At 42.6% G+C, this 24,108-nt stretch overlaps 1 protein-coding gene across 3 annotated transcripts in view; it reads right to left on the reverse strand.

Annotated features, from left to right (window-relative positions):
• per2 (period circadian clock 2) overlaps positions 1–17,901 on the reverse strand; it is an 88,076-nt gene extending 70,175 nt beyond the window's left edge. Inside the window, exons 1-5 of one of the 3 annotated variants that reach the window (XM_048542355.2) lie at positions 17,831–17,901; positions 13,481–13,742; positions 11,699–11,803; positions 8,068–8,166; positions 6,340–6,494 (exon numbers count right to left, since the gene is read on the reverse strand). In XM_048542355.2, coding sequence (XP_048398312.2) covers positions 6,340–6,494; positions 8,068–8,166; positions 11,699–11,803; positions 13,481–13,728 — 607 coding nt within the window. In that variant the 5' untranslated portion in view covers positions 13,729–13,742; positions 17,831–17,901. Of the gene's footprint in view, positions 1–6,339; positions 6,495–8,067; positions 8,167–11,698; positions 11,804–13,480; positions 13,743–17,498 lie in introns of all 3 variants that reach the window. The other 2 variants (XM_048542354.2, XM_048542356.2) reach the window with 2 other exon arrangements.
• Positions 17,902–24,108: the final 6,207 nt, after the last annotated feature.

Genomic DNA, 24,108 nt, shown 5'->3' on the forward strand with positions numbered 1-24,108 from the left:
GTGACAAACACTACATTGGACAAACTGGCAGAAAGCTAGCCACCAGGATACATGAACATCAACTAGCCACAAAACGACATGACCCACTATCACTCGTATCCTTACATACAGATGAGGAAGAACACCACTTTGATTGCGACAACACATCCATCCTAGGACGAGCCAAACAGAGACACGCACGAGAATTCCTAGAAGCGTGGCATTCCAACCGGAAATCCAACAAACACATTGGCTCCAAATCAATCTACCATCCTCTGAGAAAAAGAACAGGAAAAGACATCAACACCGGAAACGACATCACCGACCCAGGGAAACCTAAACAGATAAACAGAAAGCGGGACATAACACCAGTGCTTCACCGGAGGCTCACTGTTGATGTTACCTAGAATGGTGACGAAACATCTGGGAACAAACCGGAAATCTCAGTGAACCAGCTTACATTTGGAACACAATAAAGACCCACTCTCTTGTGGACCGAGATGAGGAGAGTGCTGGGTTGGAGGTGAAAGGAGGACGTCGGGTTGGCTGTGCACCCTTGCGACCAGTGGATCTTAATGCTGGCTTTGGCCTAACGCTGGCTCAGGGGAGCAGCCAACCTGCAACGATGGCTGCGGCAAGTGCTCGTGCCCCAGGTCAGGGGGTCCGGAACACCATCCGTGTTTCTGTAAAGAAGGTGGATGAATGTGCACCTGCGGACCGCACCTTCTTCGTGAAGAGGGTCCTGTTGGACTGTTGTGGGTTCGCTGCTGCGGACATTTACTGCCTGCAGGATTTCCCCGGAGGAGGTTTTTACGACGTGACCTTCAGGAGTGCCAAGCTTTGCAAGCGCTTCCTGGAGGTTTTCAAGGAGAAAGGAGGTGCAGGCCCCCTTTCTGTATTGACCGCTGTCCCACTGTTTGTGATGCCAGTGCAGAGGAGCCGTATGGTGACTGTACATATGTACAACCCACATGTGCCAGCAGTTGATGTCCTGACCTTCCTCGGAAGGTACGTGAAGGCGGAAGGGGACCTAACTGACATCATGGGCCCCTTTGGCATCTGGACGAGTAAGAGGCAGGTCAAGGTGACGCTGAGGATGGGCACGGACGGGAATGTCGTACACCCACCGTCCAGTTTCGATCGGCGGGAGCAGGGGCTACCTGACCTATGCAGGGCAACCTAAAGTCTGCCATGCCTGTGGTAGGTCAGGTCACGTGGCAGCCGACTGCAAAGCCACCATCTGCAGGAACTGCAGGGAGGAGGGACACCTTGCAAAGGATTGCCCCCAAGAGAAAAGCTGCAACCTTTGCGGGGAAGCGGGCCACCTCTATAGGGCATGCCCGCGGCGGGGGACCACCTACGCCCAGGTTGCCGGCAGGGGCAATGCGGGGCCAGCCCCCCCGGAGGAGAGGAAGGCACCAGGGCCCAGCAAGGACCCCACTAATGTGCAGGAGGGCCCAGCCCCGCAGGATGGGCCCGAGGCCAGCAAAGCGCCCCTGCAGGCTCCGATCCCCCCCGACAACCTGGAGTCGATGGAGGTGGCGACAGGCAACCCAGGGGTGTGGACGACGGTCCGGAAAGCGAGGAGGAAGGTGCGTCGACGGGCCCAGGAACCGCAACCATCAGGCGGGAAGAGGCAGCTACAGGGGGGCTATAAGAGCTCCTCTGACGAGGGGGATTCGGAGAGGGCCCACCCAAAGCAGAAGTTAAAGATCTCGAGGGGGAAGGAAAGCAGCACCCCGCTTCCAGGTGACGGGAGGCGTCCTGAGGCTCCCTCCGACACCCAGTCAAGTGCCGCTGGAGCACTGGAGGGCCCCCCGGGACTTCCAGGCGGGAAGGAGGAAACAGCGCGTCCCCAGCCTGACCCAGAGCTGGACCCTCCTGCCTCCGCACCCCTGACGGGGGGATGCCACCCGGAAGGCAGCACGGACGGTTTCCTGAGCCCGGAGAGCGTCCAGCAGTTAGCCCGGGCAATGGGCATGAAAGGACAGATGGAGGGGCTGGACCTTGGACTTGGGGAGGGTACTGCAGTCACTGCCCTCAATGGGGGTACGAGTTGCGAGCATTAATGTGCGCAGCGTCAAGTCAACTGTGAGATGTGTGTCCACGTTGGCCTACCTGACCACCATCAAGGCGGACCTCCTGTTTCTGCAGGAGTGCGGGATACCGCACCTCGGCAGGTATGGGAAATGGTCTGGCGCCTGGACCTGTGGGCCTTCAATCTGGTTGGGGGGGTAACGACTGTCGCTCCTCGGGCCTGGCTATTCTGCTGCGGGGGCGCGACTTCACCATCTCTCAAGTTCAGGAGGTGGTGGGGGGGCGCCTCCTAGTGGCTGACATCACCTACAAGAATGCTCCCCTGAGGCTGATCAACGTGTACGCCCCAGCGGTACGGAGTGAGCGGTTGGCCGTCCTGCAGCGGCTTCCACCCCTGCTGGCTACGTCCAGGCCGGTCATCCTAGGCGGAGACTTCAACTGCATCATCGATGCGGTTGGACGATCCGGCGTGGGGACAGCGGCTGGGGGGAGTCAACTGGACGTCACGTCCAGATTCCTGATGGGCACGGTGAAGGACGCCAAGCTGCTCGACGTCTTCAGCACCCCTGCAGAGCACAGCGGAGATACACCTGGTCGCGGCCAGACGGGTCTATCCGCTCAAGGATAGACTTCCTGTTTGTGTCACGGACGTTCTCGGTCAGGTCCACTGGCGTCGAGCCGGTGTTCTTCTCTGACCACTGCCTCCTGCTGGCCGACTGTCACTTACAGGACGACCAGCCGGCCGGCAAGGGGATGTGGAAGCTCAACACGACTCTGTTGACCCCAGAGAACGTCGAGGACCTTAAGAGGGAGTACGCCGGTTGGAGAACCGTGAAACCCCTCTTCCAGTCTCCAGGCGACTGGTGGGAGACGGTGAAGGAGAACATCAAGAGGTTCTTTGTCCTCAAGGGTGTTCAGAAGGCAAGAGAGAGGCGGGGAAAGCTGTCGCGACTCCAGAAAAGGGTGCAGAACCTGCTCCTTCTGCAGTTGATGGGGGTCGATGACACGGAGGACCTCCACGAGGTGAGGGGCCAGCAAGCCTCGCTCTTCGCCGCGGAGGCCTCCAGGATAATCTTCCGGTCCAGGGTCTGCTCCGTGGAGCAGGACGAGACGTGCTCGCGTTTCTTCTTTCAGAAGGTGCACAAAGAGAGCTCTGTGCTTAGCCGGCTGAAGGAGGACGACGGCTCGGTGACGTCGTCTCGGCCCGACATTTTGAGGATCAGCAGATCCTTCTATGCCGGACTGTACGACACGAAGCCCACGGACAGCACGGCCTCCGAGTCGTTCCTGTCGTCTATCACGGAGGTCTTAGACGACGGCACGAGGGAGTGGCTGGACCAGCCGATATCCCTGGTCGAGCTGGCCAGAGCCCTCAAGTCCTTGCAGAGGAATAGGGCTCCCGGAAGTGACGGCTTACCAGTCGAGCTGTATTCCGCTCTGTGGGGCCTGGTCGGCCAGGACCTGCTGGAGGTGTACGATAGTGCACATTTCCCCTGCTGGAAGCGCAAGTCCATGAGGAAGGGCATCATCACCCTCATTTACAAGAGGAAGGGGGAGTGGGAAGAAATTAAGAATTGGCGTCCCATTTCACTTTTGAACGTGGACTACAAAATCCTGGCCAAGGTCATTGCCAACCGGGTCAGGTCTGTCCTGGAGTCAGTGATTCACCCTGACCAAACCTGTGCTGTGCCGGGCAGGAAGATCGCTGAGAGCCTCGCGCTCATCAGGGATACGATAGCCTACGTACAGGACAGGTGGGTGGACACCTGCCTCGTCAGCCTGGACCAGGAGAAGGCCTTCGACAGGGTCTCTCATGCTTACGGGAGGGATGTCCTCACCAAATTGGGGTTCGGGGAGGGCATCCGCAATTGGATCCGGCTGCTCTACGCCAACATCATTCGCGCAGTCTCGATCAACGGGTGGGAATCAGACAGTTTTCCTGTTAGATCTGGAGTCAGGCAGGGCTGCCCGCTCTCTCCTGCCTTGTTAGTGTGCTGTGTGGAGCCCTTCGCTGCCTCCTTCAGGAAGGACGTGAGCCTGAAGGGCGTGACTATCCCAGGCAGCGGAGGCCTTCAGGTCAAGACCTCCCTGTACATGGACGATGTCGCCGTCTTCTGCACCGCTCGTCGGTTGGTGAGTAGACTATTGGACATCTGCGGCCAGTTTGAACTGGCCTCGGGTGCCAAATTCAATAGGGGTAAGAGCGAGGTCATGTTCTTCGGGAACTGGGACGACCGCTCCTTCATCCCCTTCACCGTCAAGACAGACTACCTGAAGGTGCTGGGTGTTTGGTTTGGTGGAGCTGGGGCATGCACTAAGACTTGGGAGGAGCGTATTGCCAAATTGAAGCAGAAGCTGGGCAGGTGGACGCTCCGGTCCCTCTCCATCGCGGGTAAGAACCTGGTTGTCAGGTGCGAGGGGCTTTCGGTACTGTTGTATGTGGCGCAGGCCTGGCCTATTCCCTGGGCCTGCGCCACTGCGGTCACCCGGGCCATCCTCCACTTCATTTGGGGGTCGAGGATGGACTGGGTCCGCAGAGACACCATGTACAAAGACCTGGGAAATGGGGGAAAGGACGTACCGAATGCCACCCTCGCCCTGACGGCTACCTTTGTGTGCGGCTGCATCAAGCTGTGCGTAGATCCTCAGTATGCAAACACCAAGTGTCACTACTTACTGAGGTTCTACCTGTCCCCGGTGTTGCGAAGGATGGGCCTGGCCTCGTTGCCGCGGAACGCTCCGAGTAGTTGGACCGTTCCGTACCACCTGTCCTTCATGGTGAAATTTTTGAAGGGAAACACGTTTGACCACAAGGCCGTCAGGCAGTGGTCAGCACGTAGTATCCTCGGGACCCTTTGGGAAAAGGAGAGGGTGGATCCTGTCGTGTGGTTCCCCACGCAGACTGCCAAAGTCGTTTGGCAGAATGCCACATCGCCAGAACTTTCAAACAAGCACAAGGACATTGCTTGGCTGGCGGTGAGAGGGGCTCTGCCAGTGAGATCCTTTATGCATGCCCGGAATCTCTGCACCACCGGACGCTGCCCTCGAGGTGGCTGCGGGGGGGAGGAGACTGTCGATCACCTCCTTCTGGAGTGTGCCTATGCGCAGGAGGTCTGGAGGGGGATACAGTGGTATTTGTCGAGGTTCGTCCCGAGCAGCTCCGTGACGCGGGACTCCGTGCTCTACGGGCTGTTTCCGGGGACGCACACCGAGACCAACATCAACTGCGCCTGGAGGACCATCAATGCGGTGAAAGACGCTCTTTGGTCTGCCCGCAACTTGCTGGTCTGCCAGCTGAAAGAACTGACCCCGACCGAGTGTTGCAGACTGGCGCACTCCAAGGTCCAGGACTACGTGCTGAGGGACGCGCTAAAGCTTGGGGCAGCCACCGCCAAGGTGCGGTAGGGAAAGACCACGGTATGAAACCCCTCGTCCAGAATAGAAAAAAAAGGCCCTATCTGGTAACTGGGCCCAGCTGGCGCCTTCCCCAACTGGTCAGGGGGCCAACTGGGACTGTGCAGGGTGACGACTGCCGGGGCGGTTTCTTTGCTTTGTTTTTTTTTCTCTCTTTTGTTTTTTCCTTTAGTTGGTGTTCGTACCCCCGGGTAACCCGGAGTGGCTTGCATGACTGGGTAGGTGTATAAATGTTTTATTTTTTGTACATTCTATGAATAAAGTATATTTTTTCAAATAAAAAAAAGGTGATGAAATGTCTGAAAACTAACCCTTCCAGCTCAGCGAGCAAACTCACATCCAAGGTGTAGAGCTGGATGAACACAGCAGGCCAAGCAGTATCGGAGGAGCAGGAAAGCTGACGTTTTGGGCCTAACCCTTCTTCAGAAAACCCTTATTCACTTTCTGATTGAGAATACAAAAGGTCCCTAAAAGTATTTAAAGCATAACTGCTGGATATACTTATAAAATGCTTTTACGTTAATCCTTTCTGTAAAGTGCACAGCAGATACATAACAATGTGCTGTTAAAATTATCCAGTTTATTAATCCATTCCCAAGATGTCAGAACTTGATCTGTCTTTAACCTGCTGTACTACGCAGGTGACAGGAAAATGCAGCCAAAAAGCACAGGCTCCTGATACTTCATTGGGGCCTGGGTACAAATTTTTTAAATCATCAGCCTCGGCAGGAAGCCTGTGGTTCAAAGTTTTCTTCTTAAAATCTCCCTCAATATCATGACAACCAGCTCTCGTCATTCCATATCCTCTAATATTATCAGTCCATGCAGGTAGGATATAAATGGGAGTACCTCTCTCTTGCCCATCCTCACAAGTGTTATTCTCTTAAAAGTATAGTGCAGTAAGCCTACCTCGGACTTGCTTTACACATCGTAGAGCATACTTCAGCGTAGAAAGTGTCCTGGATTTTCCTTTAGTCATCTTATCAGACGGAAGGTGTCTTTTTAAGACACTTAGTGCTTTTATCAACTCTTTCTGTGTCTTTGCTTTAGCGGATTGATCACTACTGCAATACAAATACAAACTCATAGCTTTAGCCCCAATATTTTGAAAGATATACCTATAGGTAACACTTATGGCCATCATAAACTAAGATAATCTAAGTTAAACAGATTGGTGTAAACAGCCTGAAAACAAAAATAAAGATAAAGATAATTTCACGCTAATCTTCTTAAGGGAGTCTTTTCATTCAGTAATTTTATTCATTAAAAATTTAAACAGTAAAATGTGAGATGTGTACTGTGATTTTACTCTTGACTATGGCCTATCACCATATTAAAATAGGTAAAATAGGTAACTGAATTTATTCAGACAGGTAAAAAACAATAGCAAATAACGTCCCATTTTTGTACCCCTGTCTGTGCTGAGTAATCTAAAGCCAAGCAGGATGTGCTCCTGCACATTTGAAAGGTTAGTGATGGGAAAGCTAGAGCTCTTGCGTCTGAATATTATCTAGCGATCCTTGCTGAAAATGTGCACATATGGTCATCGGATGACTACGTTGCCAACTACAAAATCAGGCAATGTAGAACTATTCAGTTAAGGTCCACCACAAAAAAGTAGGCAATTGGGTAAAATCTCATTGGATGAATGGGGGTTGTAACAATGTGTCTAGCAAGGGACAAATAACGATTTGCAGGAACAGGATGTGGAGAAAAAAAACCCAAACCACCACTGTCAGTATGTTGTCATGTTTGATACATCTGTAAATAATTTGCAAAGGGACAAACCCATTATTTTAGATGATGTGCAAACTTTTAAAACAGCAGTCACGTTTTCAGGAACTGTACTGGGAATTTGTTATTATTAAGACAGCCAGCAAAAATGAAAATATTTTGCATTCTTTATTTCCTGCAAATTACAACAGCAAAACAGAGTGGACTGGAACTGTTCTGGTGAAGACACCCTGAACTCGACATGTTAACTCTGCTTTCTTCCCACAGATGCTGAATTTCTCCAGCAATTTCTGCTTTTGTTTGGAACCACAAGATTGTATTTGTGATAGAGCAGTATGCGTGAGTGCAACTGATACAGTATCTTTAAATGTTCTATGTCAATGCATTTCCTTCACTAGTTTTGGTGGGTGGGGGAGTGGATTTAAATCCTTAAAACATTTGAGAACTGGCAAAGAAAATATTTTAGTGTCATTAAATATTTCATTTGTTTAGCAATTGTTAATCTACTGTCTTGAGGTGGAACAGAAGAGAAAAAAAAATCTATTTAATAAATAGTTTTACTAGATCACTGGCTCATCAACTGGACTCAGAATTGTTCCCTCTCAAAAATTCCCCACAGGCAATAATCAGGCATGAATTGCCCACTCAGCATTGATTGGCACCTTGTTCAGACAGGCCAATACAGGAAATGAAAAATATCTGTGCGTTGAGGTGTTAAAACTGGTTGCAGCCAAAGAACATTGGTGGGCAGACCAGAGGGAGTTTATGACATGTATATATGATGTGCCTCATCAGCAAGCATCAGCACCAACAGACTACAAGTGTTGTGTTTACCTTCAATAACATTCCTCATTTCAAGCAACAAAAAAAATCCAAAAATGTCATTAAGAAAAAAGCACCTACCTGCAACCACTTGTTGAAGGATTGTCTTGTTCTGAGCTAGCACTAATGAGACTGAATCCATTTGAGCTGCTGCGAAGGGATAGGCTCTGGGAGTTGGAACTGCATAACAAAAAAAAAATTGCACTCCTTTTATCCTCTAGGGCAGACATTCTCTCTATAATAAATGTCTAGAGCAATGTGAAAAACAGTCATTAGCTTCAGACATTTATCAAGTTTAACTCTGAGCTGTACTGTTGACCAAAGTGTCTAAAGCTTTCTTGAGGGCTCCCTTTGGCTACTGGCTGGAGGTGGGGGGGTGGTTAGAGGTGTGAATTTTAAATACCCAGGCAGCTGGAATACTTGAGCCAACAGCTGTGGTGGAAACAATTCATTTCAAAGTCTTACATCAAAAACAGATGTAGGAATAGGTTGCTTGTTTTTTTAAAATTTTGATACATATTAATATGATGGGAAGCAATAGTACATTCTCAGAGCAGTGAGGTGCACTTAGGCACCTCCGAGCCCGGAGAACGACAGTAATGTCAAGTTCACTGAGCAGAACATCCTCAACAAAGCTGGTCATTAAGATAGCATCAGAGTTCTACCTGCATCATAAAATCTGTATTTGTACCAAGTCAGAATGCTCTCATCCAATTTAGACAGTGTCTTGGTAGTCTTGAAAACTCCAGAGGATAACATGAAAGCTGAATGAAGCCAAGACACCAATTCCACCACTACAGTTTTAGCTATACCAGTCCCTGAATCATTAGGAGTAGGGGGTTAAAATTAACACCAGACCTCTTGTTTCAATAAACTGGCAGTATATTAAAACAATGGAAGAAATAATGGGAACTGCAGATGCTGGAGAATCCAAGATAACAAAATGTGGGGCTGGATGAACATAGCAGACCCAGCAGCATCTCAGGAGCACAAAAGCTGACATTTTGGGCCTAGACCCTTCATCAGAAAAACTCTCTTCTGATGAAGGGTCTAGACCCAAAATGTCAGCTTTTGAGCTCCTAAGGTGCTGCTTGGCCTGCTGTGTTTATCCTGCCCCACACTTTGTCTTTGTGTTCCAATTAATGCCAGTACTTGTGCTGAGGTAAAGTCAAGATTGAGTTGACTCTACAGACAGTCAACAGCTAAACACAAATAAAAGCAAAATACTGTGGATGCTAGAAATTGGTAACAAAAGCACAGAAAGTAATGGATAAATTCAGCAAGTTTAACAGCATCTGCGAAGAGAGAATGCAAGTTAACATTTAAGAGTCTGATATGACTCTAATAGTTGCTGTGTTTTGAAAAAAAAAAGACTCATATTGTAACAGTAATGTTAGCTCAATTTTTCTCTCCAAACATGATGCTCGACCTGCTGAGTTTCTCCAGCACTTTGGATTAAATGGCAAGCAAAAACAGTGTAGAAAAAGGAAGTTTGAACAATGTCCAGGAGTCGAAACACAGGGCAATACAGGCAGCCAGGAAAATATACGATTCCGTTCGAGTTAGTTAGGATAGCCAAGGTAAATTTGACAAATATATCCAGACAAACAACACACTAATAAAATAAAACTATTGTTAATCGTGATCTGATTTGTGCAGGAAGATCAAGTGCAAATGTCAACTATACCTATCACCAACATTTCTCTAACCAACATCTTAAAGAGACCTAGATAAGACAGAATGTAAAATAAGGGGCTCCCATCAAAATGCCTATGAGAGTCACAAGAGTTTCTAAAATATATTTTGTTCAAATGCCTGTTTGGTAATCTAGTGAAATCAATCCTTGAACTTAAAATTGTAGTTTTATCTGAGAAGCAAAAGAAAAACACTCAAGTTATCATTTTCTATGCACTATTTGCAATGAATCAGTGAAAGATTTTCTGGAGATTCATCATTTTCCTGCAAAGTGCAAAGAACATTATCTTCATGCTGCTTTATCTATCTTGCAACAATTCAACATTTATTTTGATGTCCTGTATACTTGGCCATTTATATCTTACTTCCATGCATTTAGAACCTTCTGCGAAAAGCAAAAAGGAGTGAAGCCTTTGACAAGGTGGTGGTGAACCGTCTAATTGAACCACAGCTATTCATGGCCAGGTAGGTACACCCACAGTGCTGTTAAGAAGGCAGTTCCGACATATTGAATGAGTGACAATGAAGGAAAATCAATAAGGTTCCTAGTCGAGATGGTACGAGGTGTGGAGGGAAAGTTGCAGCTGGTGATGCCCTAATGCGGCTGCTGCCTTTGTTCTCCTGAACGTCCATCTAAATCATTACCTAATCAACATTTTAAAATGTTCTTGTACCAAAACTGCCACCTTATTTTAAAAGAAATATAACTATCTGGTTTATTTTCTATGTGCTTCTATTTCAAGTAAACAGTGATAGAGGAATTTAGTATGAACATAATCAGCTACTGTACACTAAATTATAACAACTTCTACTCTCAAACACCTTTTGAAATGTTTGTGATTGCAGACTCCTTCAGTGGTTATGTAATATTATTACAGCATATACCTGATTTTGAAATCCTGTCACAAGCACATAAAGCACATGTGATCAGCAGTCTGTGTTATACAATCATAGTTACATGATCTTATGAATGCTTTGTGGCTAATAACTCTTCAATCTACCTTCATAAGGCTCACAAAACCTGTACCACTTCCTACTCGATGTGCCATTTTAAAGAAGTAGTATCATGTAATGCAAAACAAAAATTCAACACATTTTCTGAAGAAAAAAGCAAGAGGGAATTGTCATTTTCAGTGTTCCAGCAGCTCTACTGCAATATGTTGACTCACTATAATACACATTGCCTAATCAAATGCTTAGTTTTTTATTTGAGATCCTCTAAACAGATTTTACTGAAAAGGTTTGAACCTTATTTCATGATATGTACTCCAGTATTTACAAAAAGAAGGGCAAGTGAATCCAGATCTGTAAGGTTTCATATCATAATCGATGTCTGGTTAAGATCTCAGCAGACAGTGATTGAAAAGCTCATCAGCAGGTTGGGCAACAAAACATTAGTCCATGTTCTTTCACGTGATTTTCATCCATTTGATAATGCACATGGGGGGGTTAAATGAGTCACAAATGTGATCCTTGCTACAGAATAAATTGTTGACTCTATTCATTAGACTCAAAAGTACAAGCATTTGGGTGAGGTGCTGGATGCACATGCATAGGAAGGCCATCACACCAGCTCTGTAGCTAATCAAGTATCTTCAGGCAAGGAAGTTTAAAAATGATATTAGTAAAACAAAAAGAATTTGTATATAACTAGAATTGCCAACATAGTTCAACACCTGAGGAATAGTGAGCTGTCAAAAATCATTATAAAGGTCTCTAAAAGGGTAACAATTTCTAAAGAAAACAAATCGAGTGGCATACTTATAAGAAAGTAACTAACTTTTGATGATATCAATACAAAAGCTTAATCTTTAGAACATGCGCTTTTAATCTGGACTAGGAAGATGCCTTCCCTCAAGATCATTGATGAACTTTTTGCAACCCTTCTTGCTATTAATATTACCATCACTAATGTTGAAAAAAAATACATGAACCAAATGTAAAAGGAAATGCCAAACCTCAATACTGTACATCCATATTATTTTAAATACATGAGTAGAAATTACTTGGAACCAACCTGTCAGTAGGATTAAATTTTTCAAATGACAGAGGCATGAAAGGAAGCCTCTTATTTCGGATATATACTTCAGCAAATCTTCGTTTTCTTTTCTTTGTATTAGTACTTCAAAAATTACACAGCAAACATAAGAATATCATATTTTATAGCATGACAAGATAAAACAAAGTATATATATACTATTTGAAAGATGCAGCATAGTCAAGCACCAGTTTATTTAAATTTCAGTAAGGTTAAGCATTTAATTTGTACAAGTTATTCCCCTAAATTATGAAAATGGATTTTTCAAATGACAATTCAATTTACATTTATCTTCGATACATACAACATGTTCAATATTGCTTGAGTAACTTGGCAAAGCTGGAAAAAACAGTTAAAGACAGAGCTCCAAGTTACTTGAATTTGCACATCTGAAACATTAAAAAAATGCAACTTGGTTCAAAGTGTCCAATGGAAAGTACTGGATGATCAAATCATTTAATTCTCAACTAAAAAAAAATGAAAGAGAGTGGTAAAGCATAAGGAGTCTGAAAGGCTTTTCTTGCTTCCTTGGTCTCCCTGGCATTACAAGCTGTTGAATTAGTGGGCCAGCTACCCGTCCTCGTCCTCCAACAAACGCATCCATGAAACCCCCCAGTGGGAAGTCTGAACAATCAACCAGACTACCTCTACCTTAGCTTATTTTTGTTTTGGGAAAGTATGTGATCTCACTCCAAATAGGTCAAAAACTCATCAGGTCTGCAAGTTTGTGAGGAAGAGGAAGTGGAAATTTTAGAAATATGCAAAGCAACGTCACACTACTCTGTTCGAGCTAACAATGAAATTCAGTAGCAACATAGCTACAGTAATACATGATCTACAGGCATCAAATAGAGCCTGACATATTTTCAACTGCTGATATGTATTTGACATGAGAAACAGCACCTATATTGATTTTACCAGTGACAACTTAAATTTTCATGCTTCTTGGCTTTGACAGTTACATTGCATATGATGCATGGTATAGGAGGGAAGTGTCACAAAAAATGCACATCACTATCACCTAATGCATTCAGCATGCACTGGGATACTGCAGGTGGTTTGAGAGCAAACAATATAATGCATGCAGCAAAAACACAGAAACAAAAAAGAAATTTCCATAAAGACATGAATTTTAATATGCAATTATCAATCTGTAATCATTATATTCTGCCATATGTAATTTTAGAATTATTTTCCAATAAGTATCCCATTATAGCATTGCCATAATGAATGTGTTAGGAATGAAACAATAGTTTTTCACCTGTTTCATTTCAATATTAGAAGTTTTTCTGCTGGGGTTAAGAGACAAGAAGGAAGAAGGAAGAAGAAACCAGCTGACTTTTTCCAATACTTTTCCCACCTTTGGTCTAGAACACATCTGGACAAATAAAGAAAAAGTGCCACTTTTAACTTATAAAGCAAAGCAAAGCAAATCTAAAGTGATGGAAGCACTATTCTTATGGCTAACTGTTTCAGCGCTTGTTTAGCTCGAACGATCATCAAAAGTATCAAACCAAACCTCAACAATTAATGAACCAAGTCGCTTGACAAATCACATTTTTTGAAATGTATTCAGTGTGATTCCACAATGAAACATCTGACAAGTCTAATTCCATTATGAAGTTCAATATCACTTGGTGATAATATCAGCAGGCTTTACAGGCATTGACAGACAAACATTGCATTTTTGAACAGCCCTTTAAAATGCTGGAGCAGTAATAGTACTTCTACTGCTCCAAATACATTTGTACAGTTTCCTACCTTTTGCTGCTCTCTAATGAATCCAAAAGTAGAGCTGAATCTTTTCCATTTTGACTGGCGCTACTGCTCGAGCTTTCTGAAAATTCATTCACATTTGAATCAGTCCCACTTGAGCCATTACTTTTCATCTCCACATCATCATGCAGTTGCTGTACTTCTCGATCTTGTCTCTGATCCTGAATATTGGCACTACTTGAATGCAGGACCAACTCAGCCTCTTGGAACCCAGATTCTGAATAGGTAGCCATAGTCTGATGTCAGTCTGAAGAACAAGAATAAGAAATGTATTTATCAAAACCATCAGAAATACACTGGCCAATTACCTTCTCCCGGAAACTTGACAGAATTTATGCACTTTCCTTGCCAGCCGTAAAAATAGAAAGCAACTAAAGTTTACTTCTAAGATTAAGGATGACTTGTATTCGATCAGAAAAGTCAAACCTAAGAAGTCAGCTATCCCCCTACTTTTATCTCTTCAAACTATTGATGTGTGTGATCGGTAGCTTTTGATTCTTACCAAATACCGTAAAACCACCATAAAACACAATCTATTTCAAAACAATGAAGAATATTACTAATTCCAAAACAGTTTCAGGCACAAAATCTGGAAACAGGAATAGGGTTGATTGGGGAGGAACACTATTCCCAATGGGACAGAGTGGAGTGGGATCGCACGTGCACAAATGTTGTCAATCAATGGATCACTGGATACCAAACATTAAACAAGCAAAAGATCAGAAAAAATGCCTCATCTAATTTCATAATAGGTTTCAACTCCACAGTAGTGGACTACCCGGTTCCAGTGCGACATATCCTAATTTACTACAACATCCATCCTTGTGATCAGTTGCACTGCTTATATTTGTCCATGTTTTGGGAACTTATTATAGTGTGGTCCCTTTCATTTGGAACAGATATGAGTCTGCCCAATTCATTTTGTACCACATGGAATTTTCAGTCCACCATGGTGGTGTACAGGATTCTCCTTAACAGGACAAAGCAGGCAAAAAGTCCTCATGTCTACAGTGCAGTTTAAAAATTTAAAAATGCACATTGAGTAGAACATTTTCTTGGATTTCAAGCATTCAGTTCAAGACAAGATTGTTCCACTCACATTACAGCACAAGATGAGCTTCTCAGTAAAGTGTGCCTGTCCTGGTGAAAATCCGGAGCTATTTACTCAACCTGCATATCTCGACCAATTTCTAGAGTAGCTTGCACTTTTCAGTTTCAAACTAATATTTATTCATGTTAAACGTGGAAAGGTCACAAACTAAGGCCTTCTCATCATAATAGACTGAGGACCCGAACCTGTGTAGACTCCTTTGGGCTGTATATAGAGAATGTTTAACATGAGAACAAAATGTATATTCTTGCAATTCTCAAAACTTGTAATTTTATTTAATTTGTTTAAAACTTTTCAGCGCCACATTACTCTCCTGGGAAAATGAATTTTACCTGTCAAATCTGAACTGATCATGTAGTTTTGAAAAAATATCAAGTTTATTTGTTTAGTAAGTTACTTTTTAATTACTTCCCTTTAAAATAATATTAGTAGCAAGAAACAAATGTAATCTGAATTTTAAACGCTGGTTCAACAGCCCAGTTAAGAGGAGATGTTGGATTAATAGCAACCCCTTTGTTTCAAAGGTATTGGCTAATGTGCTGTAGTCACGGTTTCAAATCTAGTACAGTGCGAATTTAATAAATCTGGAATATAACTAGTTTCAGTAAAGGAGACAATGGAAACAATATACATGGTTTTAACAATAATCATTTTCACAAATATCCTTTTATATGAAGGAAATTTTGCATCATCACCTGGTGTGGCCTTCATGTGACTCCAGGCCCACCGCATTGATTGACTCTTAACTGGTCTCTGAAATGACCTAGCATGACATTCAGTTCAAGGCCAACAAATTCTAGTGGCACCCACATTCGAGAGAAGGGCAAAAGAAAATAAAAAAGTTTTAAAGAAATCAAACATGCAGATGAACCAGGTAGTTCAGTTCACTGCTGTTTGAAGCATAGATATTTCATAAGTTACTACATTTATTCTTTTATGACAATTAAAAAAAATGGATGTATTCCAGGCATTTTATTTTGCTGAACTAGTTCATTTTCGGGCACCTACAAAATAATTAAAGCTCTCAAACTTATGCAGCAATATGCAATGGTTCATCTTTAAGTCTAACTAGTTCACCTCAAAATAGACCACTGATGCAAAAATCATTTCTGGCCCAACAACCCAGAGATGTTTTAAATTAATTTATATTTCCTGCTTCAGCAACAGAAGTTGAACATCAACATCACAACGTAAAAGAGAAGTCATTCCCAACAGATCTATGGACTTTACAGTTAGTTACCTACAGTGACCGTTATAAAGATAAAAGAAAGTTTGACATTTTGGGTATGTAACCTTTCATCACAACCAGCCATTCGATTAAACTTTACATCTGAAATGTCATGGTCTGGCTTTCATTTTTACAGTTGCAGACTGTCCTGCTGAATGTCTTCTTTTAAAATTTTTGTAAATCTGGGATTATTAAAATACAAGTGCACTTGGTTTGACTATGATAGTTTCAACAAAATCTTTTCTCCGCTATCCCTCTCCATGACCCAAATAAGCAGCAAATCACAGTCACGTTCAAAACAGTATCATGCAGATCAAAACAGATTTTTGTTTACACGTAAAAGCACTCCACAGGCGGAACATTTTCAGAAATCAAGATCAACAACAACATTTTACCATGACAGATTAGGACAAGAACAAAGTATTGGGACAATGATACAACACACATATTTGATCAATTGGAAACTGACTTGTGTGAACCTGACATTAATTCTAATATTTGGAAAACACAGGAAAACAGTAAACGCTATGAACAAGATTTAGCATAATCTTCTGTTTTGGCAACAATAAACTGTAATCGGGTGTAACTTTAAATACTGACTAGTTTTTAATACAATCGTAGAGAAAACTGCCACGCTGATACCCACCAAAGTGTGTATGATGACAACAATATGTTACATTCAAATAAAAGCATAACAATGCATGTAAATCATACACATCCATCCAAACACAATCTTATCCTCTGGATTAAGTTCTAAATCATGGAGATTAACTGATTCTGTTAAATTAATTTAATTGGCATTTTGCTCTGGGTGTCTTGACTAATCATACATCATATTGAACTTAAATTTATAAAAATAAGTTGCTTCGTTCTGAGGATCCTCAGATCTGATAATAATTGCTGGATACAAAAATCACTGGAAATCATATGCAAACAATTTGGATTTGGAACTATAACTCCAAACTGACAAACTTCATAGATCTACTAGATTTCAGGCATAAGTAATTCTAATTGCTATAATTTAACAGCAGTGAGCCTTCAGCTGTGAAAAATGCAACAGCAATTTAGGAGAAAGCAGCACAATAACTACATGTGCTTGATATTATGCAATTATCACATGTATGATTATTGTGATTTGGTCGTGGGGCATAACCCACCCATTTTCAACTTGTAGCATCAGGCATCCCCAAACGTTATTGGCCAAATATCCTCTTACTCCTGCACCCAACTGGGGAAGAGGAAGAGGAAGGGCAGTACCATCTAGCCCAATAAGATGCCGAATAGCCTCCTATGCCCTGTGGGTTCTAAGTGACCAAACTATCTGGTTGCCTGATCAGAAGATCTCTGGAATGGACTGAAATGGTTTCAAATGTAACAGACACACAGGAGAAAAAAAAACCTGACAGCTTAATAAAAAGCATCAAGTTAAAAAAAACAAACTGCGTAACACTAACCATAATTTTAGATTCAACAGTTGTAAACAAGAAAATCCTACACTTCGAATGAAAGGAATGTTGGTTCACAAGCACCACTAGATTGTTTCTTCCTGTCTTTGGTTGAAATTAACAAGAGCAGAACTTAACACATTGTAGTTCAAATAAAAACTTAGGGGTCACAGCTGATCCAAAAAAATTGCAACAACCTACAGGGTAGCTTCACCTTACCTGGGCGTGTGTGCTTCCAGACAAGCAAATGTAACCACTGCACGATTTTCCTCGGCTCGCATCAACACATTTCCCGAGCACTGATGGGATTATGTAACCGTTCTATAAAACACAGGGACCCAACCCATGTACTGAAGGCACGGACACCAAATACCTATCTGGTTGTACCGGACTTACTAATTTCATAAAGTGAAGGAAACACCAACAATCATCAGCTGCATAGTTAATTCGAGAATCTTGTGTGTCGGAAAATAAGAATAACTAATATTTCCACCAGCCCTCTCCCCCGAAGATCTGTACAAGCTAAGGTGAAGCATAGGGAAACACCTCACCTCAAACAGCGCTGATCTCCCTACTCGCAATACAGCGCGATCCAAGCTCACTTGCAATGTTGCACTTAGCTCGCGCGGCTGCACGCATCGGGGAACGTGACAAGTCCGGCCCTCGACTTCTCCCATTGGCTGGCAGCGCCCGTGTCCTGAGAGGCAGACCATTGGCACTTCAGGAGGCCTGGCAGCCAGCACGCTACCATTAGCCGCACTGGCTGTCAATCAGCCGCTTGCGCTACACAACCTTCACGTGGATCCCAATGTGTCTGTGCTCGGGCTTCTCTGCTCATGCAGAGCTACCTTTGTCATCTTTATTAATTGCGTTCTGCTCCGGCGCTGGCTGTGCAAGAGCATGCTTTATGCAAACGTGACTTGCACAAGGTGTGGCTTATGTCAGGCGGCTGGCAGTGCAATGAAAGGTGCACAATAGGAGAGAAAAACAAAAGCTGAGAATTGGCTGTGTAATGGCGAGTGCTGGTTACGCGTTTTAATGAAAAAGCAGAACAACAATATGCGACCAAGAAGTGATCCTCTGTGGGATGAGTTATCTACAATATATAATCACCATAGAAAGCACCGCACTGGTGCTGCTTTCCCCATAACTCAATCGATCGCCGTCTGAGTGTTAAATTGCTGCGTTTGCCCGGTGAAAACGAAACAATTTGAATTGTTACGAGCCACTATTTTGGGCCATGACTACCTTATTCATAATGTCATTATCTGACCTGACATAACTATCAGTTATCCTTAGAGGTTCAGATAAAAGCAATTGCAACTCGACTCTTACTCCTACAGTTTGTATTATTCTTAGAGCTTTGTCTTTTAAAAAAAAAACATTTTCTGACTTGTTTCTCTGCTTCATCCAATGTTCATTATACCCAATCTCCGTTCAATTTGACTCAATCACACCCCATGACCTGCGCTGTTTGCTCTACTTCCTTATTCTGAATTTGTTGTGGATAAGAACGATTGATCTTATGGTTCACAAGGGTACATGTTTCCTTTATAATTCAGAAGTTTTTCAATTTAACCCAAAATGGATTCAAGATTTGCTTGGCCTGCTGTGTTCATCCAGCTTCACACTATTATCATGGATTCAAGATGGTTTTTAAACACACAGAACAATCTATTTGGACTTCAGAACAAGTTAAAAACCAGAAAGTTCTGTATATAACAATGCTAGCAGGAATCCTGAACCCCACAGATTGATTTAGCATCTACATTTTTGTATTCAACCTTGGAAGATCTATCAAAGATAAATTTGGGTTCCATCCAAAAGTTTTATTTTAACAGTCTCTGTAGGAAGTGTAAGAAAGGTATTTTGATCACGAATGGTGTAATTTTTTTTGTATTGAAGTATTATGGTGACTTAGTATCTTGCCATATTATGTGGCAACAAGACATTGTTTAACTAATGAGTTTTGGCATGTACATAGTGTTCTGGTGAGGTATCTTCTCTTGTTTGGTGGAGGCCAAAGAATGCAGAATGTTCTTAAATTACTTCTAATGTACAATGCAAACAATTAAGGGCCATTGTTAAGCAAAGGTATTCTGTTCCGTCCAGAGTGCATGCTTCAGATTTTTGGAACATAATCTACAAGTGGAAACTCTCTTTGAAGAATACAAGGAAAGTGAATTTATGACATGTGGAATTGATTTGACTTTCTCCTCCCCCCCCCCCCCCCCCCCGCTACCCATCAACAGGTGTGTGAAGTTGAGGTGTATAAAAAAATCCCTACATAACATTGTCACCACCCTCCCTAAATAGTTTCCCATTTTAGAATGAAACAAGAGAAGCCTCGGAGAGCACACCTATCCTTGACTTAATTGAGATCCTTAATTTGGCAATTTAAAGATCAGTTTCCTCTAACTTCAATTTCAGGCAAGTGAGAAAAATTCAGGAGCAGGAGGGAAGCCATGTAAGAAATCACTTTGCTGACACCTCAGACTGGAAAATGTGTTGGGCGGGGGCAGCAGTGTGAAAGGACTTGAATCACTTTGTTTAACAGCCTCTTTTCCATGTTGGACACTTCTCCACATCCCAGGATCTGAGCCATCAGGAGCTTTCCCTCCATCAAGAACACCAACCTATTTTCCCCACCTGCTCAAACCTCTCCTCTTCTTCCCGCCATTAGATTATCTGCAACTGAACAAAGAATCTGCTAACAACTTTGGTCCCATTTCAGGTTACTGAACTGCCATTAGTAGAATCTAACTGCCGAGATTGGTAGCTCTGAGATGGAACTTGTCACCTGTGCAATCGGTGGGAATTCTAACCCCAGTTAATTACCCTTTCAACGTAGAAATACATTCCCTGCTGACTTTTCAGGTGGCCAGAGAAAAAATCCTGTCTTTTGTAAAATCCTAACAAATAGAAAACTGTCATTCAATATATTTTTAATATAAATCTCAATCATTGTTGCATGATTTGTCTATGCACATATACATACATACATATTACACATGTTATTTTATCTGTGTTTGTGCATCTAGAACAACTTGTGCAGCTGCTCCAACCACTGCTGGAGTACTCCTAGAGCAATTCACTCAGCGTGCAATCTGCAACTGTGGTGACCCATTCTGATTAAGCAGAGGATTATGGAAGATGCTGCCAAAAATGAAAAAGAAATGAATTAACATTTTTGATTCTTAAATTTGATTGCAGTGCTGGGCGAAGTTTGGCAGAATTCTCGCTGTCCAAATAGGAACTCACATTAGACGATGTAGTGTTGTTAGCCCCCTAATTCTTCGAGGAAAGACTAAAAGAAGGAGGAAAGAAGTGTACTACATTCTAGCCATTAATTTGATCTTTCAGGAAAAAAGTGGGAGAGAATGGTAATCAATGTGCCACTGAAATTTAGTATTTATCGCAGGAAGACAACCTGAAACTTACTGTACTCTTTGAAGAGGAGTTCAGACCTGATGATACCTTTGTTGGAGGGAACAGCATGGTTTAAAAAAAACAAAGATGCAGCTCAGTCAGTTCATTCTGCTGAGTTCCACCAAAAGGCAAAGACTTTGATTATCCTTTACTTACCTCTTTGAGAAACCAACAGGTTTTAACTGCAAATGTTTGACTCTACCTCGACTAAGGTGAAGCCAGATAAATTTGGTACTGCAGATAGTAGGACAGGAAAAGTATATTTCTCTTTTTATTCATTCATGAGCATTTATTGCCTCTAATTCCCCTTGAGAAGATGGTGGTGGGATTACTTCTGGATACACTGCATTATGAGAGGTGAATGCACTCCCAGAGTATTATTAGGTAGTCAGTTCCAAAATTTAGGACAATAAGTAATGACAAAAGATGCAATTACATGATGTAAAAACAGAAATTGCTGGAAAAGCTCAGCAAGTCTGGCAGCATCTGTGGAGAGAAATCACTGCTAACATTTCAGGTTGACTGATCCTTCCTCAGAACTAGTGCTGTGTTATTTGGAGGAGAACTTGTAGGTTGTGGTGTTCTATGCATAAAAATATGGAAGGTAGGAGCAGGAGTAGGCCATTCGACTCTTCAAGCCTGCTGTGCCATTTATTATGATCATGGCTGCTTCTGCTGCTTGGCTTAGAAATAGCTCTGTGTTGTTCAGCCATAAATTTCTGTCCTTTCCATCGTTTCTTTTATCTATGAACTGTTGCCACTCACCTCAACTCATATGTAATATGATGCATCTGTCTCATGGTCACCCTTGCCTTCAGTCAAACTTATAGTTCTGCTTTTTTGAGCCCTGGTGGAAGAAAAAAGTACAAAACACAAATGACAGGGGACAAGAAACAGAAACTATAAAGGAAGCCTGGAAATAAGAAGCACATTTCAGCCTTTCAGTCACAGCTGGAAGTATAGAAACCTCACAGGCGGGTTTTGACAGAATAAGAAATATCTTAAATTCATGTACTGACTCAATTTCATTAATGGCTGAACTGAGGGGAGACGTGAAGCTGGTAATTGCTTACATTGTGATTTTCCACAACTAACTCATTTACTTTTAGACTTCTAAGGCCTGTATGAGTGTAGCAAATATTACAGGACATAACAGTATAAGAACATGAGAAATGGGAGTGACCATTCAGCCCCTCAGGCTTTCTCCACCACTCAGTGAAATTATGGCTGAGCTAATTGTGTCCATAACCCCTCATGCCATTGTGGACCTCATTCCTTCTCAAGTTACACCACCAAACAAGGTTCCACCATGCATCTACACAAGTGCCCATACTTCAATTGATCCACTTAAAAAGTTATTGGGTTTTCACCTGATGAGTCAGCTCTCACTAACGAGGATGATCAGATACCACTGGCAGGGGCAACTGTGCAAAGTCTCCATTGGAAGGCATTATCCTAATCCAGCTCTGGTCAATTAGATACAGTGCCTCAGGTTCTTCATGCACAGCAAGAATCCTACAGGCACACATACTTGACAATTAATTAGACAAGATGGGTACAGAGATTTATGATAATGCCAAAAATAATTATCTGATCACCTTGTGTGCAAAAAAGCTCTATCTTTCTGATAGGGAGGAGCTGGAAGGCACAATTCAATAGTGAATAGTTTAACAGAACAACAAATTGCAAAACTGCCTGCCATGGTGAACATCACTACCTTCAAGAAAGATTCTTTGTAGGCTTGTGGAGGTCATGACCACAGCCATTGTAAACATTTATTGCCAAACCAGTATGCTGCTTTAAACAAAACATCGCATATCTTATCCATGGCTTCACACCCTATCACTGATCTGCACCAAGCTACTTGGAAGAAGGGTGACAGGAATGTTGTGGCACTGGGTAAGGAGGGAAATAATGGCAAAAGGGACATGGGAGATGCACTCAAAAGGACCCCACTTCTCAATATTGCACCACCAACTCTTGCACCCTCATTCAGCTTCTACTGTGTTCAGTCAGGTCTGGCCCTGCACAGATTTAGGTAGAATAATCTCAATAAAAATAACCTTATGTACAGAATAAATACACAGCATTCATTGCAAAGTAGTATCAGCCAGGCTGTGCCACAAGGCAGTAACTTATTGAACTTAGATGATGCAAATAAATTATGAAGTCAAAGCTAATTGAAGCTTCATGCTAAATACAGATGCAAAACAAACATTTGATATAAATGAATAAGTTCTCTGGTAATCTGTAATGGGGGAAAAAATCACACTGTTCTATTTTTAACATTTTGCTTCCTTACTGTACATGATTGCCATGTGATTTTTGTTTAATCTTTTAAGCATGTCAGAATTACAATGACTTCTTTGTGAGTTATCAAGGATAAATTCTGCAAGGCTCTGCTCCTGACTCAGTGGTCATGGCATCCAATTCATAATGCTAATAATTTTCCGTTGATTAAGATTAGTGGGAGCAAATCAATTAACGAAAATTTATTCTCAGAAAACCCTGGATCTCTCTGCCCCAGTATAATGTAGCAAAATTTGCCCTGTAGTATCATCTGATATATTGATAGAAATAATATAATTTGAGTGTTCATAATCTATTTTCTTGACCTGAAATGTGTACCAATCCATTAGCAAACATTGCCAGCAACAAACAATAATAAGTAGATGTTGGATACCCAGATTGCATTACAAGACAGGGTCAGGTAAAATATGACCTCAGGCAGTTACATGTTGAGTGGATTAAGTGGATTAAATATAATTCCCCTATAAATCTATTGCTGTGTTGGTGCTTTTTTTTGCAAATTTGTCATTTATGTCTAATTTCTGTTTCACTTTTGACTTCTAAGTAAACCTATCGGAACTGAATTCTTCCTTTGTAAATAGTGATTTAAACATTAGTGATTATGCTTTGATTAAAATCCCTCAATAAGATAACACAACAGCAATATTTTTTAACTGTAGATTTCGGCCTTATTCTGAAAGATATTTTCGTCAGCTGTTGTCTTAATTAGATACTGTTTAACCCCTACAGGTCATTATGCTAAGGATGCTGTTTCACTGTTCAAAGAGAGCATTTGTCCTTACTGCATTGATTTTTTTGAACCTTGAACTACATATCAATTTACTCCCATGGAATGGTAGATGAAATGGAGATTGATTGTTGGATAGCATATATTTGAGAGACACAGTCAACAATATGTCAACAACCAGATGAATCAGATGTAATGGTAATACAATTGAGTAAAGGTAACTGCAGAGACATGAGGGTGGAGCTGGTCAGAGTTGATTAGAACTTGAGCCTAACAGGGAAGACAGTGGAGCAGCAATGACAGGAGTTCCTGCGGGTAATTCGGGTGGGTGGGCAGAAATTCATCCCAAGGAAGAAGAAACAT

This window comes from Stegostoma tigrinum, chromosome 14 (genome assembly GCF_030684315.1).
Source record: "Stegostoma tigrinum isolate sSteTig4 chromosome 14, sSteTig4.hap1, whole genome shotgun sequence".
Classification (NCBI taxonomy): domain Eukaryota; kingdom Metazoa; phylum Chordata; class Chondrichthyes; order Orectolobiformes; family Stegostomatidae; genus Stegostoma; species Stegostoma tigrinum.